Below are 15,846 nucleotides of genomic sequence, written 5' to 3'. Positions count from 1 at the left end.
ACACAGAATGACTGCCAAGGATGTCAGTCCATTGATTCCTTACTAACACTCACTTCAATGGACAAGCTACTCAGTGACATCCCTATAACTGAGTGCTCAAAACTACACACTGCTATTAGTGAAAGTAGATGCTATTACTAATTATTCCCAGATGTCATTTGGAAACTCACATTGTTTCTACCACACACAGGGCTTCTCCATTTTCATGGTTGAAAGACATATTAAAATTTGTCATCTTGAATGGAAATCTATTACCTTTCCATTTTAAGTGCTGTGACCATCAGAGTATGTTTCTAATCATTGATGTATGGTTCTAGGATAACAGGGATTTTAGAAATGAAAACTGTGATAAGATTTCATACAAAATGACTCATTCAGTGGTCACCATATCTACTAAGCTTGTTTAATGGCAACTGAATCCATTGTAATTCTAGAAGGCTTATATGCATAAATGTAAAAATGTCTTCTTATAATTTAATTTCTGAATCTGTAAAAATATATTAGGTCTTCTATTATAACCCATTCTTTTAGTAAAAACAATCTGTTTTCTCAGGTCTTCTTTTAAAATGAAATCCCAAATCTTTTACTTTGTATATACGACACTGATCAAATGCTAATGTGTATGTGTGTGTGTGTACACTGATCAAATGCTAGTGTGTATGTGTGTGTACACTGATCAAATGCTAGTGTGTATGTGTGTGTGTGTGTATACTGATCAAATGCTAGTGTGTATGTGTGTGTGTGTGTACACTGATCAAATGCTAGTGTGTATGTGTGTGTGTTTGTGTGCATACTACATTTGTATTATATAGATAGATACTAAATATACTATTTATGTATAGCATATATAAATATATAGCTATATTTAAACTTCTATTCATTTTCTTCAATTAAAAATTTATTCAGGCACTTGAAATTTGTGTTTTCTTGTGTTCAATAAGATTTTTTTAAATACACTGTAATGTTAAAAGTTTCTAAATTATTAAATAGTACAAAATCCTTAGTTTAACAGGATTAAAACTTTGTAAAGTTTATTAGTAGACATACTGCATTAGGAATGCATAGGTTATATAAAATGTTAAGAAAATTAAATGATTGCAAGCTAGAAACAAATAGTAGTAACAATTCCTTTTGTTTGCTTCCTGCTCTTTTTCTTTAGGCAAGGTCCTACTCGAAGCTCAAACTGGCCACAGACTGACTATGTAATCCAGGCTGCCTTTATAATTCAGACTTTGTTGCTGAATTATATGTGTATGCCACCAAACCCAGCTATGAAGAAGGCAGATCTGAAAAATCTTTTTCATTAATGGGAACAGATTTTCTTCCTCTTCAACGCAACATTCATAAATTAGAAAGCTTTCATTGTTTGATACATTTCCTTGACATAATTTAGTTTATGTGCATAGTCTAGTGCCTATGTCACTAACCAACTTAATGAATAATTCATATGTATCTATGTGGTCTAAGACAGATCTTTCACAACATGTAGGTTAGAGCCAAGCAGTTAACAAAACAATGGCTATCACCTCTTTCAGAGTTGATGATTGAATAATTACTATGCTGCTGATAAAAATATGCAGTGGGTCTATTTATTACCTAGGTCTCTGTCTTTGTTAAAAGAAAAAAAAAACATTTTCTCTTCCCTTGGCAAAATCTAAGCCAACACTTCTGATGTGCCTTTTCCTTTCCAGCTCATATATATTGTCCTGGATTCTTTTCCATGAAAGACCTGTGTAGCTCATTTAGTACAAATATGTATTAAAATACTTTCTAAATGATTTGTGTGAATATATAAATGGAAAATAACTCCCAGGAAACACAATTTTTAGGTAATATCTCTTAAGTAATCTGACCCTAAGGTAACTAAGAATTTATGTGCATAAGAGGAAGATGAATGTTGTGTGTCATGTTTTTGTATGCTTTGTTTTTTCTTTTTTCTTTTTGTTTCCTTTTGCTTTTGAAAGTGACTACCAAAACTTCAACTTAGTGCATTGAGGGAAATATAGTTAACTGTTTCCATTATTCAATCTAAAAAAGATGAGATATTCCAAATCTTTCAAAGTCAACTTTTTTTTTTGAACTTTCCTAAGATTCTATGTCACTAGGTCATTCTAGATTTGAACTTATATTTTATTTTAAATAGCAAAAATGATTATAACATAAGGATCCTGCCTGGCAAAATGATTTACCACAACAACTAATATTGGAGACTTAGTCTGAGAGTGTTAGAAATAAGAAGTCTGGGGGTACTGCTTAGTTCATATTATTGTTCCACCTATAGGGTTGCAGATCTCCTTAGCTCCTTGGGTACTTTCTCTAGCTCCTCCATTGGGGGCCCTGTGTTCTATCCAATAGATGACTGTGAGCATCCACTTCAGTATTTGCCAGGCACTGTGGCCAGGAAATGAGAGTGGGTGTGCAGGGCAGCATTCGGGGGGAGGGTATAGGGGACTTTCGGAGAAGAAACTAGGAAAGGGGATAGCATTTGAAATGTAAATGAAGAAAATATATAATTAAAAAAAAAAAGAAGTCTGTATTCTAACCTGCCCAGACCCCAGTAGCTTCAGGAAAATGACTGTTGCCTAGTGTCAGAGAGATCCATTCAATTCTACTAAGAGCTAGAATTAAAAGTTTAAAAGTAATTAATTATTATATAACTCCTAAGCTGCTCAATTTTAGTTATGACAGAACTAAATAATAAAATGAGGACACTTGGAAAACACTGACAAGATGAAACTGTTATGATAAAACCTCACTGCATGTGCTCGTCACATTTGATTCATTTTTAATCCTCTTACATTAAATAAAATCATCAGCCATTTCCTGACCCCAAAAAAGACAAAGAAAAAATATGCATCTTATAAAGTAATTGGGATCATTTGCCCAAACTAAAAAATTAATAAATTTCCTTCTTTGACTGGTTCAACAGACTGGGTTCAACATGATAATTAATCATGACCTCTTCTAATCTCTTTGGGGGTAAAACTTACTTATTGGAAATTTCAAACTGCTTTATTCACTAGAATTGCAGAAAATTAAAATTACATTAGAGCAATGTATGTGTTAAGGACAAAAGTCCTTTAAACAAACATGTATTTTGTTTTCTGAACTTTGGAAGTAGTTGTTATGCTGTGAATCAATTCATAATAGAACTTAGTGCTGGTCACTTTAAAAATGCTTGGAGACTATTTAGATTTGATAATGATAAAATTATTCTGTAGTACTAATTAATTATCTGAAGAGGTTGTTATATTGCTTATTTTCAAATACTAGTTTCTATGATTTCCAGTAAGTATGATTTATATCATTTGTTGAATAGTATTACAGATCATGAGTGAATTCTGGATATTTAAATGAATATAATGAGACACAATACAATTACTTTAATATATTTACAAGTATAACTGTTATACATGATACTTTTATGAAAGAAGTTATAAACATAATCTTGTGTTGAACTATCTAATCTTGGTCTTGGGTTATGCCTATTTTCTGAAAGATTACTGACTTCACTGAAAAAGGAGTATGATGTTTATGAAATGAAATATTAAATTAAAGAATATTTTTCAATGTCTAAACTATGTGAGAACTGGGCCATATAATTAAAAAAACACATAATGTCCAAAGAAAAAATGCAGTTTAAAATAGATATATTTTAACACATAAATTATTTTAAAATCCTGTTTTGCCAACAATTGAATATACATAAATATTTAAGGTAAATATTTAGTAACATATATTATTTCATTGCCAAAATATGTAAAGATTTATGAATCCATAAAGTGATAAAATACCCAAAAGCAATTGAATCAAGATTATTAGTTTTAAAATATTTAGGAAAGCTTTCTTCCCAGGAAAAAAATCCAAATGTCAACAATAAAGATAACTGAAGAAATTGTTGACTCATTAGGAACAATGCAAATAAACCCAATGAGATGGTGATAAAGAAAGGCATATAAGCAAAATCCAGGATGGAGAAATATTGAGGGTTGATTTAATGATTCTAGAGTTTAAGAACTAGCTGCAAGAAAGAAAAAAAAATCACTAAATCCAGAAGAGAGGGTGGAAAGATAGGAAGATCCAGGCGATCATGTAGCTTGCTCTGACATTCTGTTCCTAGTCAGAAATCCCTTCCCTGTGCCAATAAGTTCAAGTACACTCCATACTTTCTCCTCTATAAAATTCAGGATTTCAAAAAACTCATTAGGAAAACTAACTAATGCTAAGAAAGCTTCATAAGATGCATACATGTCTTCTATACACAACAGGCTGCATGGATAGACATCTGAATTCAGTATGATTGTGACTGCCCACACAAGACCTGCACAAGCACAAGTCAGACTATATCTCAACATAGAGAGGGGAGTTGCCAATATATGTAGTCATATCTCTAGCCAAAGAGCTATTGGCAATCACTGTCTTATAAAAGAGGGGTAAATGGTTTTCTATAGGAATGTAAGCCCTTGTAAGTTAACCAGGCTTCACTGAAAAGTCAATATTCATGAATATATGGGTAACAGAAATTGGACTTGCAATGTGTAAAAAAAAACAAAAAGGAGGACACAAGTATGAGTGAATAGAAAAGGGAGATTGGCAGGGCAGTGGTGGCACACGCCTTTAATCCCAGCAATTGGGAGGCAGAGACAGGCATATTTCTGAGTTTGAGGCCAGCCTGGTCTACAAGAGTGAGTTCAAGGACAGCCAAGGCTATGTACAGAGAGACTCTGTCTCAAAAACAAAACAAAACAAAATAAACAAACAAAAAAACCAAGCAAACAAACAAACAAAACAAAACAAAAAAGAAAAAGAAAAAGAAAAGGGATTGTTTTAGAAGGAATTTGGGGGTAATGTAAATATGATAAAGCACATTGCAGAAAATATTAAAGAACTAGAAAAATTCATTTAAAAAGCCATAATTCAAATATAGCTAAACAACAAAAGAACTGAAAACTAAAGCTAACCCACTGCCACACATAACTAAAAATTCAAAACTTTTGATGGAACATTCAGCAACATGAAAAGCCACCTCTCATACATGTTTCAAAATTTTGTTTCTTTTGTTTGTGTGTTTGTTTGTTTGTTTGTTTGTTTGTTTTCAAGACAGGGTTTCTCTGTGTAGCCCCAGCTGTCCTGGAACTCACTTTGTAGACCAGGCTGGCCTTGAACTCAGAAATCTGCCTGCCTCTGCCTCCCAAGTACTAGAATTAAAGGTGTGTGCCACCACCACCCGGCCAAATTTTGTTTCTTAAGGTACTACAAAGATTAATAAACATCCGCTATCAAACTAGAACACAATGAAATGATTAATCATTTTCTCATCATCAAGTCAGACACAATCAGTTTTGGATCAGATTTGCTGTTGTGGAAAACTATTTAATGAAAAAAATCAAAATTCACCAAAACTATTCTCCTCTCCCCGAAATATTACAGTCTTTACTGAGAAGTTCATGTTAAGACAATTAACAAAATTATTACTAGACTAATAAAAATTTTCATACTGTACATTTTCCTGAAAATGTTAAACCAGTGGTTATAAAAACACATTTTTACCACTTTTCAAAGAAAATGAGTTGTATAAATACCTATCATTTATTGTTATCAAAAAAAACATACAGATCTTCAAATTCAACAGTGACCTGCTGATAATATTCAAATATGCCTTTGGTAGGGTGACTCTCTCTCTCTCTCTCTCAAGTGCTAACTTTCAAAGAGAACCCCAAGATCTTTTCTAAATATGGATTTTTTTCTTGCCTGTAATAGAAATCATATTACTCCAATATTGCTGAAGAAGATATGCTGTTTCCATAAAAACATTAGAGGTGGATTCCTAGACCCTCCCTATTTAATTTCCCCTTTATTTTTGTTCAAGGAAAGATCATAAACTGTCAGCTGAGAAAAGGAGAACCCAGGGGTAATATTCAGATAGCTGGCCCTAGTCACCATGACTGTTGACATACAGCTGGAAAGCCACCTCCCCAAAGAAAGGAAATCAATGTTAATCGAAAAGCAACTGTTTCAAAGATGTGGTTTTATGATTATACTTGCTTTTCACGTTCCTAAAAGTTATGCTTGTGACCAACAGGAAGGAAAAGAACATGTGCATTTACAAGGAGTGTTCTGTGAAGAGTGATTTTTACTTACATCCCTTCATTTAAAAGGATTTGCTAGGGCCATCAGATTGGCTCTAGTGGAAAAAGCCCAATTACTAGTAAAAACTGCCTCAGGACTTAAGGGCCTATGGGCTTTAAAATCCATGATGTTAGACAGAGTATTGGCATCTTTAAGAAGACAGACAGAAAGCACACTAAACACTTGCTAGAAACTATTCTTAACACTGCTCCAAAGTGTAATTGCTCCTCATTAAACTCCAGGTACAGATAGAAATTAGTTCTCATGCTTTCAAAGTAGCCAAAGTGAGTGGAGGCCAATAGAACAAGGACATAAAATAAACAGTAGAGTAAACAGATAAAAGCAGTTTGCATGTGTAGCTTTTCACAGAATCAGAGCTCTTCAGACATTAAGCAAATCAGGACTCAGAAAACATAGAAATCAACAAACGTAAAAGTAGCTTTGTTTTATATATTTAAGAGACTTGTATTAAGCTGCTTTGTATCTTTAAAATTTTTGAATTAGTTATAGTGAGGAGGGTTGCATTAAGTGAAGTGTCCAGTCCTGCATGGCAGAAGAGGTGTGTATCACACCTCCTCCTCCTGGAGCAGAGCCAGCAGGATATGAGCCTCCAAGAGTGTTGATGGTTGTTAGGCACAAGACTTGATAATTTACTTTATGGTCCTCCCTCTGGAGATATTTTTCCTGCCAAAGTTAATGACATCAAGATTAGAAACAGCATGAGTCCAGTCTGGAAGGCAAGGGTGTGTTTAATGTCTTCAGCAAAAATGGTGAACACTGTCATTTTCAGGACAGCCTATAAGGCTGTGGGAAAAAGCTTTGAAAACATGACTTTAAAAAACTATAATTTCTCAACTACGCAAAATATAAGGATGCAATATGAATTACATGAGGGGCTTCATATACCTAAAAGAACACAGGTAACTGCACTATGAGCCAGCTTATCAGAAAGATACTAAGGAACTAGCATATGTATCAGAAGAGGCCCTAGTCGGCCATCACTGGGAAGGGAGGGCCCTTGGTCTTGCAAACTTTATATGCCTCAGTACAGGGGAATGTCAGGGCCAAGAAGTGGGAGTGGGTGGGGGAGGGTATGGGGGACTTTGGGAATGTAAATGAAGAAATACTTTATTTAAAAAAAGATAAAAAGATTTGGGAAATAATGATTGCAGGCCAAGATCCTACCCAGCTAAATTTATTGTTTGTGCTTACAAAAACAGACAGATTCTTCAGTTCAGGGTCAGCCTGGGGTAGAGCTAGCTTAGGCCCAGGCAGGGCCAGAATGGTGATCTCAGAGTAGATCTTGCTACCTTCTTGTCTGTGCTTACAAAGGCAGGCATATCTCTGAATTCACCACTTTGTTAAACAATTGTCTTTTCTAAGAATCAAGGAGCTAAAGTCACAAAGAGAACCTGGAATGGAGGATTGAATTGATATGTAAATAAAGGCTTTGGTTTGCAAGAGAGAACTATCCAGAGAGAACTGCCTGGAGAGTGATTACAGCTCCTCTAGAATTTTCAGAAAACCTAAAAGCTATCCTAGAGAGCTGTTACACTGGCTTTAGACTTTTTTGTTTGTTTTGTTTTTTTGTTTTTGTTTTTTTGTTTTTTGTTTTTTGTTTTTTTGTTTGTTTGTTTGGTTTTTGTTCTTTCTTTTTTGGAGCAGCTTTTTTTTTCTTTTTTTTTTTTTAAACTTTGGTCAGAAAATGCATGAGCTATCCAAGAGCTTGTAGAATTTTTTCTTGCAAGAGAGTATAGAAAGTCATCCTGAATAGACTGTAGAGCCAAGAGCTATCTCAAGCAGATGACAGAGCTGTCAGATTGTACCCATGATTGACATCCAGTTTACAAACACCCTTTCCTTGGGACCCCTGACCAAGCCGAGGCTTGCCCTTGTCAGTGTAGTTCTATTATATTCTTACATTATGTAAAAATTATAAAGACAGGCCACATACGAAGCAGTTGGACATTCTTTCCAGGCATATGTGGGTATTTAATCTGTTTGTGGATATGAGAGGATGGACAGAGGTAGTGATGTGATTCCTTGGTCTAAGTGGGACATGTATAGAAAGGTAAGTCAACAGAAAACAAAACCAAGGGACTCCCATCAAAATGCATTTCTTATCTGTTAGTTCTTTAAACTATCCAACAAATCTTTTTAAGCTCTACAAAGCTGTAGGGAAATTTGTAATTATTAGGAACATAAATCTGAAAGGACTTTACCCAGAGAGATAAGTAAATAAAGATAACATGACAGTATAAATGCTAAAGGTGGATTGCCCACGGTCTTCCTGTTGACTTCATTTTCATTGCTATGACACAATACCCTGATCAGAAAACAGCCTAGGGTACAAAGGTGTCTTAGTCTTTCAGGTTACAGATCATCATAGCAGGAAGTCACAGTGGTAGGACCTCAAAGCAGATCGTCACGCTTCATTCATGTTCAGGAGTGGAGAGAAATACATTGGCCTGCCTGCCTGTCTGCTTGCTTGCTTGACTTCTCCTCACTTGTACAATTCCAATGACTTGGGGATTGTACTTCTCAGTGGGCTGGGTCTATATCAATTAAAGCATATATATCTGACAGTGGATGATATAATTTTAGGCATGCATGTATTTCCATTTTTGAAATCCATTTATTGCCATAGGACACACAGAGTCAAACATTCATCATTCAAGAAAATAATGATTACTTTTGTGATTCTGACTTTTAAATTGTAGAAAACATCATAATCTATAGCATAATTAAGTAATGGCAAAGATCTTTATCATGAAAATGACTCATTGCTAGCTTCTTGAATATTTTAACTATCTGATTGAGGGTGATCTGTAGCCTGCCATATTTTGCTTTTGTTTGGAGTAATCCAGATCTAGCTTCTGACCTACTTAAATTCTCCTTTTCCTATTTACATATCATAATTTCTTTAGTTTCTACCTTTGGAAACAGATTGCCCTTTTCCCTAAGTTCAATGGCCCTGTTAAAATTCTTGGGTGATAACAGTTCATTCTGTCCATGTCCTTTGTCACTAGTGCTAGGGTACAAGCCTGGGTAGTAAGAACAAGAGCATCCCAGGGGCTCATGAATGTGGTGGGAAATGGGCTCTGCCCAGGTCACACAATCAGCTCTGCTCTTTAGTGTCAACTTCTTAGTTCACATAGAAACGACATCGTATAAACTCTGAAACTGACCATTTCTATGCTGTTTGTAAAACAGTTGCCCTTCTTTTTCATTTTTCAATTAAAAATTATAAAAAATATCTAATACTGAGGTTTTAAAATCAATATCCCACAAATAAGACATTTATTAGTAAAGCAGTTTGATATGGGACAAATTAAAATAACTTTAAAAATGAGTCCAAAACTTGTCTCCCAACTGTCATTCCCTGGACCAGGACAGAGATAAGCTTTATTCACAGTTGATCTAAGTTATAGTGGTTAAAAGCTTCCCACCTGCAACTGCCAAGTCTGCTTCCTTCCCTAAACTTTCATTACTAAACTCATAACACAAGAGCAGTGTTCATGATGTCAAGAGTAACAAGTTTATTCTTTTGTAATAAAACATTGGTTATCACGTTCCATCCATGAATACTAACAGCATGTGTGTGTGTGTGTGTGTGTGTGTGTGTGTACAGGCTAAATGGACATTTACCTATATTCTGTTTTTTCAGTCCTTTGAAATTCTCTAAAATTTATTTACTGTCCCACATCTCCTATAAAAAATGGTATGGAGGTTTTCAAATCATATGGACTTATTGCAGGTTCACAGTCCTGTGAGGTTTCACTCCTCTTGCATATTAATGTGTTTATATGCCCTCTTTTCTTGTCAGTTCATTTCATTCAATTGTCAGAGACTGAAGACGAAAGGCCTCTTAGACTGCCCTAGCATTATTTGACACCCATGGTGGTCACTGAGCATTAATTCAGTGCACATTTTTCCAACGATCTCCAATCACTCACATTGTTAATGCAAGCCTCACATAATTCCTCATAATACATTTCCTTCCTCCATTAGTTCCTTATTTATATTGTACTTTAAAAATTTCTATAAGAAATGAATTCCATTCAAGAAATACCAACAAAGTAATATGTAAAGGTTATATAAATGTCACTTCTTTCCTGCAGATTTTGCATTTTCTGTTGAACTCTGTGAACATCTGGACAGAATTTCTACTATAAAAGGAAATACTTCTAGTCACAAAGTACTGTTCTTGAAATAGCATTTTGACTTGACACAGACAGGGCGAAAAAAAAGTGTGAAAAGGTCTTTCTAATCACACATTCACACACACACAATGCCTCAATTTTTCTTTCTCATATAAAATTCTGGATTATAAGAAGGTTCTTACTGACTTTTCTATTCTTGATACTTGTTTATTATAAAATCAGTTACTGACATTATATATAGGTTCATAAATCAGTGCATACCATTTACAATGCAAACTGCCCTTTTAAGCTATATAATAGATTACTATGTGAGAAAGAATATGAAGGTGTGAATTGTTGTTGTTCCTATGGGTAGCATAAGAAGGTCACTGAATACTTTGAAGCCATATCTAAAATATCAAAGAAAAGTCATTCAATAGTTTTGTTAATATATACAAAATCCTTTTATGTTTATTTTGATATTCCATTCTACATTTTGACACCATGAAGGCAATAATTATACTTCTCTTGCAACATTTATGTATGTAATTAAATATTTGTTTGTTTATTTATAAAGCTGGATATATTTAAAGCCCCGATGTTCATGCTTCGATTTTCTGTTATTTCCTTCTCATTTTAATATATTAACATTCTGTCTTTTGGGGAAATAAGTAATATTGCTATTGGAGAAAGAAATAAATCAAAAAGAAATAATAAAAGTAACTCTCACAAAATTTTATCATCATGAAATTGAATTATTATAAAACTCCTTATTTCTAAAGTATTTTTCAAATAAGTAATATTTAAATGTTTATAAATTTTAGAGGATGCAAAAATGTTTCATTGGTTCTTTATTTAAATTTATTAACAGTTTACTAAAATCATTCCTGTTTAAGTACAAGTTAAAAGTTTCCTTGTATGTATTAAAATAAATTTTAATATCTACATGTAAATTTTTCTTTAATGGATATTTAAAAAGTTAGGAGAGTTTTTAAAATGCCTGTTTAAGATTGTTACTTTAGATGAAAATTATTTTAGCCTAAACCATTCTCTCATAAAATTTCCATGATATTCTGATAATGAATAACATTTAACTTTAGCTCTTAGGATTGTAAGAACAATGAAACAGATATTCAACATGTTTAAAATTTTACTTCCCCTTTTAGAAGATGGCAAATTTCAGCACTGCATACCTGGGGATATGATATAGAAGAAATCTTTGAATTCATCCATCCACACTTCTGCCAGTCTTCTGTTGTTCTTGTTAATGACATGGCCAGTGCCACCAGGGAATGTGTATGGAGTTGCCTTTCGAAAAACATGACCGACATGAGAGCAAGTCACAATCTCCAAAGAACCTCCACATTGCCAGATCTGGGGAGAAGAATAATCCCATATAAAAACCAATACGATTCATACAATGAGAATTCTTGTCATGACCAAAGTTTAGGCAGAACATAGAGATGTGACGTATTTCAACAAAATATTCTGTAGATGCAGATTTTGTGCTAGGATAGTGACATTTTATTAAGGAAGATCATCTCTTTAAATATTTGCAGCTAAGATCTAACTCTTTTCATGTTATTTTACTAGGTAACTCAAGTTTCCGTGCCCAGTAGTTACCTAGTTATTATTTAGTAGATAATTTAGTATCTAAATTCTGCTATGAGTGAATCTCATTGTGAAGCGATAAAGACAAGCAATGTCAAAATCCAAATTTGATTTGCAAAATAATCTATCACAATACTCTTCCATTTGTGATTGTAAATGCTTACCCAATCCCAGCTATCAAATTTTCCCTAAACCATATACACACTGATGATACTATTCTTACTAATGTTTTAGGATACTTTTCCTTCTGCTAAACATGGATATATCCTTCAAAATTGCTTTTTCGAAGTCATTCTTTGAAGAGACTGAGTAGTGTTTTAATTAATTAAATCATAAGCATTGTTTTAGCAATGAGCAGAATGTGCTATATTGTGGCCATTTATTTATTCAAGAAAAATAACTGTTAAAGATTCTTTGAAAGGGGGAACTGTTAGAAAACATACATTGGATTTCTTGATATTTTCAGATGTGTGTAGTTGAAGGCAAGTGTTATATAAAGTTTTCACAAAGTTTTACTTCAAAAATTTCATTGTAAAGCCAAAGCTGTATTATTATTTTATGTGTATGAATCAATGTATACACTGGCTCCCATAGGAATAAGTTTTGGGTCTGTATATTCAAGTAATTTTGGATTGAAAATATTGGGAAATGCTATCTTTATTAAACATGCACAGGGTTTTATGTTGTTGAAAATAGACAATTTGGCAAGTAAGATGGCTCATGGAATAAGGATTCTCTTTGTAGCCTGATAGCTTAGTTAAATTCCCAGAACCTGAATGTTGGAAAGACATACATGATTCTAGAAGGTTGTTCTCTAACCTATATATGTGTACCATAAATACACACACACACTCACACACGAATATAACAAAGAACAAAAATATAGAGTACAAACTATTGCATAGCAACATTTGCAGTGTATTAAAGTGTACACTCTTCAGATGTTTTCTAGTTCAAAATATGCTCATATTTAAATATTGTGAGTTTGACATAATGGGCTTGAATAGTCAGAGTTCTTGGCTCATGGTGTATGGTAGTTTGAATAAAAATGCCTTCACGTGCTCATAGAGATTTGATATTATTGGAAGGTGTGTAGATACCGCCTTATTGGAGGAAGGGAGGACAGGTGTTATACTGGGAGAAAGAGTAGGATTTGAGGTCTCAGATGATCAAGCCAGAAAAGTGTCTGACTATCTCTTCCTGCTGTCTATGGAACCAGACATAGAACTGTAGAGCTCAGAGCTACCTCTCTAGGACCATCCATCCCTGCATGCCTCCATGCTTCTTACTAACCATTTGAACTCCATGTTTTCCTTTATAATAGTTGCTGTGATGATGGTACCTCTTCAGAGCAATAGAAACCCTAAGATACTGTGACAGGAATTGGAACTAAGTGCCCCATCCCCATACATATTAAAGACTACCAGATTACATGCACGTGAACATACACACACTCACCCATACACACACACACACATAAACACATGAGAGAGACAGACAGAGAGAGATAGAAGAGAAAGTGAGAGAGAAATAGAATTATTACTACTGCTCTATACAAATATTACATATATGTGCTTATTGCTCATAAACTAGTAGCTATTATTATAGTATATAGTTATAGTAGTCATGTACACTCAGGAATTTGTTTTTAAACAAAATATAATTTTCATGCCTTGGTAGTTTTTTTTTCTTTTGGTTTTTCAAGACAGGTTTTCTCTGTGTAGCCTTGGCTGTCCTGGAACTCACTTTGTAGAGCAGGCTGGCCTCGAACTCAGAAATCCACTTGCCTCTGCCTCCCAAGTACTGGGATTAAAGGCATGTGCCACCACACCTGGCTTTTTTTTAAACCTATCATTTACATGTATAATATTTATACTTATATATATGATTAATACTTTTTTAAAGAACAATTTTTAGCAACTGACCATGAAAGTAATGTTGTTTGAAAAGAGCTGTTATTGGGCTTAAGGATATTTACATTTCACCACAAGGAGAATGGGAATGATGACAAACTGCACCCAGCACAATGGATTGCATATTTGTTTTGTAGTATGTTCTTTTTGTCTTCTATCTTCCCAGGGCTAAACAAGTAGAATAGATGAGAAATCCAACACTTTACAGATATCAGAATGGTGGCATTCTTTATCCCTCTCAAAGGTCAAGCATCTTTTCCTAAAGAACTGCATAGTCTCATAATTCCTTTACCCTTTGTACTGGCTGGTTCCAGGTCTCAACTTGACACATGCTAGAATCTTCAGAGAAGAAGGAATCTCCATTGAGAATATGCATCCATGAGATCCATCTATAAGGCGTTTTTTTTCAATTACTGAGCAATGTGGGATGTACTAGGTCATTGTGGGTGGTACAATGGCTTAGTAGTGCTGGGCTTTATATGAAAGTAGGCTGAGCCAGCCAGTAAGCAATATTTCTCCATGACCTCTGCATCAATTCCTGCATCCATGACTTTGTCCTGTTTGAGTTTCTGTCCTGAATTTCTTCAACAATGAACAGCAACATGGAAGAGTAAGTTAAATAAACCCTTTCCTCCCAAACTTGCTTTTTGGTCATGGTGTTCATTGCAGCAGTAGTAACCCTAACCTACAGTCCATCTCTTTTTTCTTTTTCTTTTTTTTTAAAGATTTATTTATTATTATATGTAAGTACGCTCTAGCTTTATTCCAACACACCAGAAGAAGACATCAGATCTCATTACGGATGGTTGTGAGCCACCATGTGGTTGCTGAGATTTGAACTCAGGACCTTCAGAAGAGCAGTTAGTGCTCTAAACTGCTGAGCCATCTCTCCAGCCCCAAATCCATCTTTCAACTATAGACATCATTACATTCTTCTGTCCTTTAAATGGAGGTAGTTTATCTCCTTTCCTATATTGTAAATCACCCCTTAGAGATTGTGTAGGCATACCACTTATATCTGTTGAAGTTAAGGTCTGGATCTTCCTCCCCAAAATAGGACTCAGACTCAAAATATATTTATCTTGGCCATATAGCTAAGCTCTACTATGATTAGATTATAACTAAAGATAACCAATTTTATTTTAGCCTACTGTTGTCCCACATGTTTGTTACCTGTGCTCAGGTACCAAGTGTCTGTCTCATACAGCTTTCCAAACATATCCAAATTCACAACTGGCATATTTCATTTGCACCTTTTAAAAAACATCAACTATATTTTATAGATACATGAAACATCTCTCTTTTTTTCCATTTGGTTTTCCACCAGTGAATGGTGCTTATTTCTGTATCTTCCATAAAATATGTATGGTTGAAGTCAGAAATATTTACCTAGATGAATTTATCTAGCAGATTCCATTCTTGGAATCTCCTTTTCTATGTGTTACTTCTCAGCCTTCTCCTCTTTCTAAACTACCATGGTACAATCCACAGAGCATGTGAATGAAGCTCAAGAAAAAGGAAGACCAAACTGTGAATGCTTTAGTCCTTCTTAGAAGGGGGGACAAAATACTCACAGAAGAAAATACAAGGACAACGTGTGGAGCAGGGACTGAAGGAAAGGCCAACTAGAGACTGTCCCACCTGGAAATCCATCCCATATACAGTCACCAAACCCAGACACTATTGCAGATGACAAGAAGTTCATGCTGACAGGAGCCTGATATATCTGTCTCCTGAGAGGCTCTTCCATAGCCTGACAAATACAGAGGCAGGTGCTCACAGCCAACCATTGAACTGAGCACGGGGACCTAAATGGAGAAGTTAGGACAAGGACTGAAGGAGTTTTCAACTCCATAGGAAGAACAACAGTATCAACCAACCAGACCCCCCAGAGCTACCAGGGACTAAATCACCAACCAAAGAGTGCACATGGAGGGATACATGTTTCCAGCTGCATATGTGACAGAGGATGGTCTTATCTGACATCAATGGAAGGAGGGGCTATTGGTCCTGTGAAGGTTTGATCCCCCAGTGTAGGAGAATGTTTGGTC

At 34.8% G+C, this 15,846-nt stretch overlaps 1 protein-coding gene across 9 annotated transcripts in view; it reads right to left on the bottom strand.

The window, feature by feature from the left end:
- Positions 1-15,846, bottom strand: part of Galnt13 (polypeptide N-acetylgalactosaminyltransferase 13) — a 682,099-nt gene that overhangs the window by 173,276 nt on the left and 492,977 nt on the right. For all 9 annotated transcript variants that reach the window (XR_374098.4, XM_006498088.4, XM_006498091.3 and 6 more), the window contains one exon: positions 11,465-11,645. Coding sequence is in view for 8 of the 9 variants with exons in the window: in XM_006498088.4 (XP_006498151.1) it covers positions 11,465-11,645 (181 nt within the window). In the remaining variant the exon portion in view is untranslated. The remainder of the gene's footprint in view (positions 1-11,464; positions 11,646-15,846) is intronic.

The sequence above is a fragment of the Mus musculus genome, chromosome 2 (assembly GCF_000001635.26).
Source record: "Mus musculus strain C57BL/6J chromosome 2, GRCm38.p6 C57BL/6J".
NCBI classification, from domain to species: Eukaryota; Metazoa; Chordata; class Mammalia; order Rodentia; family Muridae; genus Mus; species Mus musculus.
The sequence above is the reverse complement of the archived record's forward strand: the minus strand, read 5'-3'. Positions and strand labels throughout refer to the sequence as shown.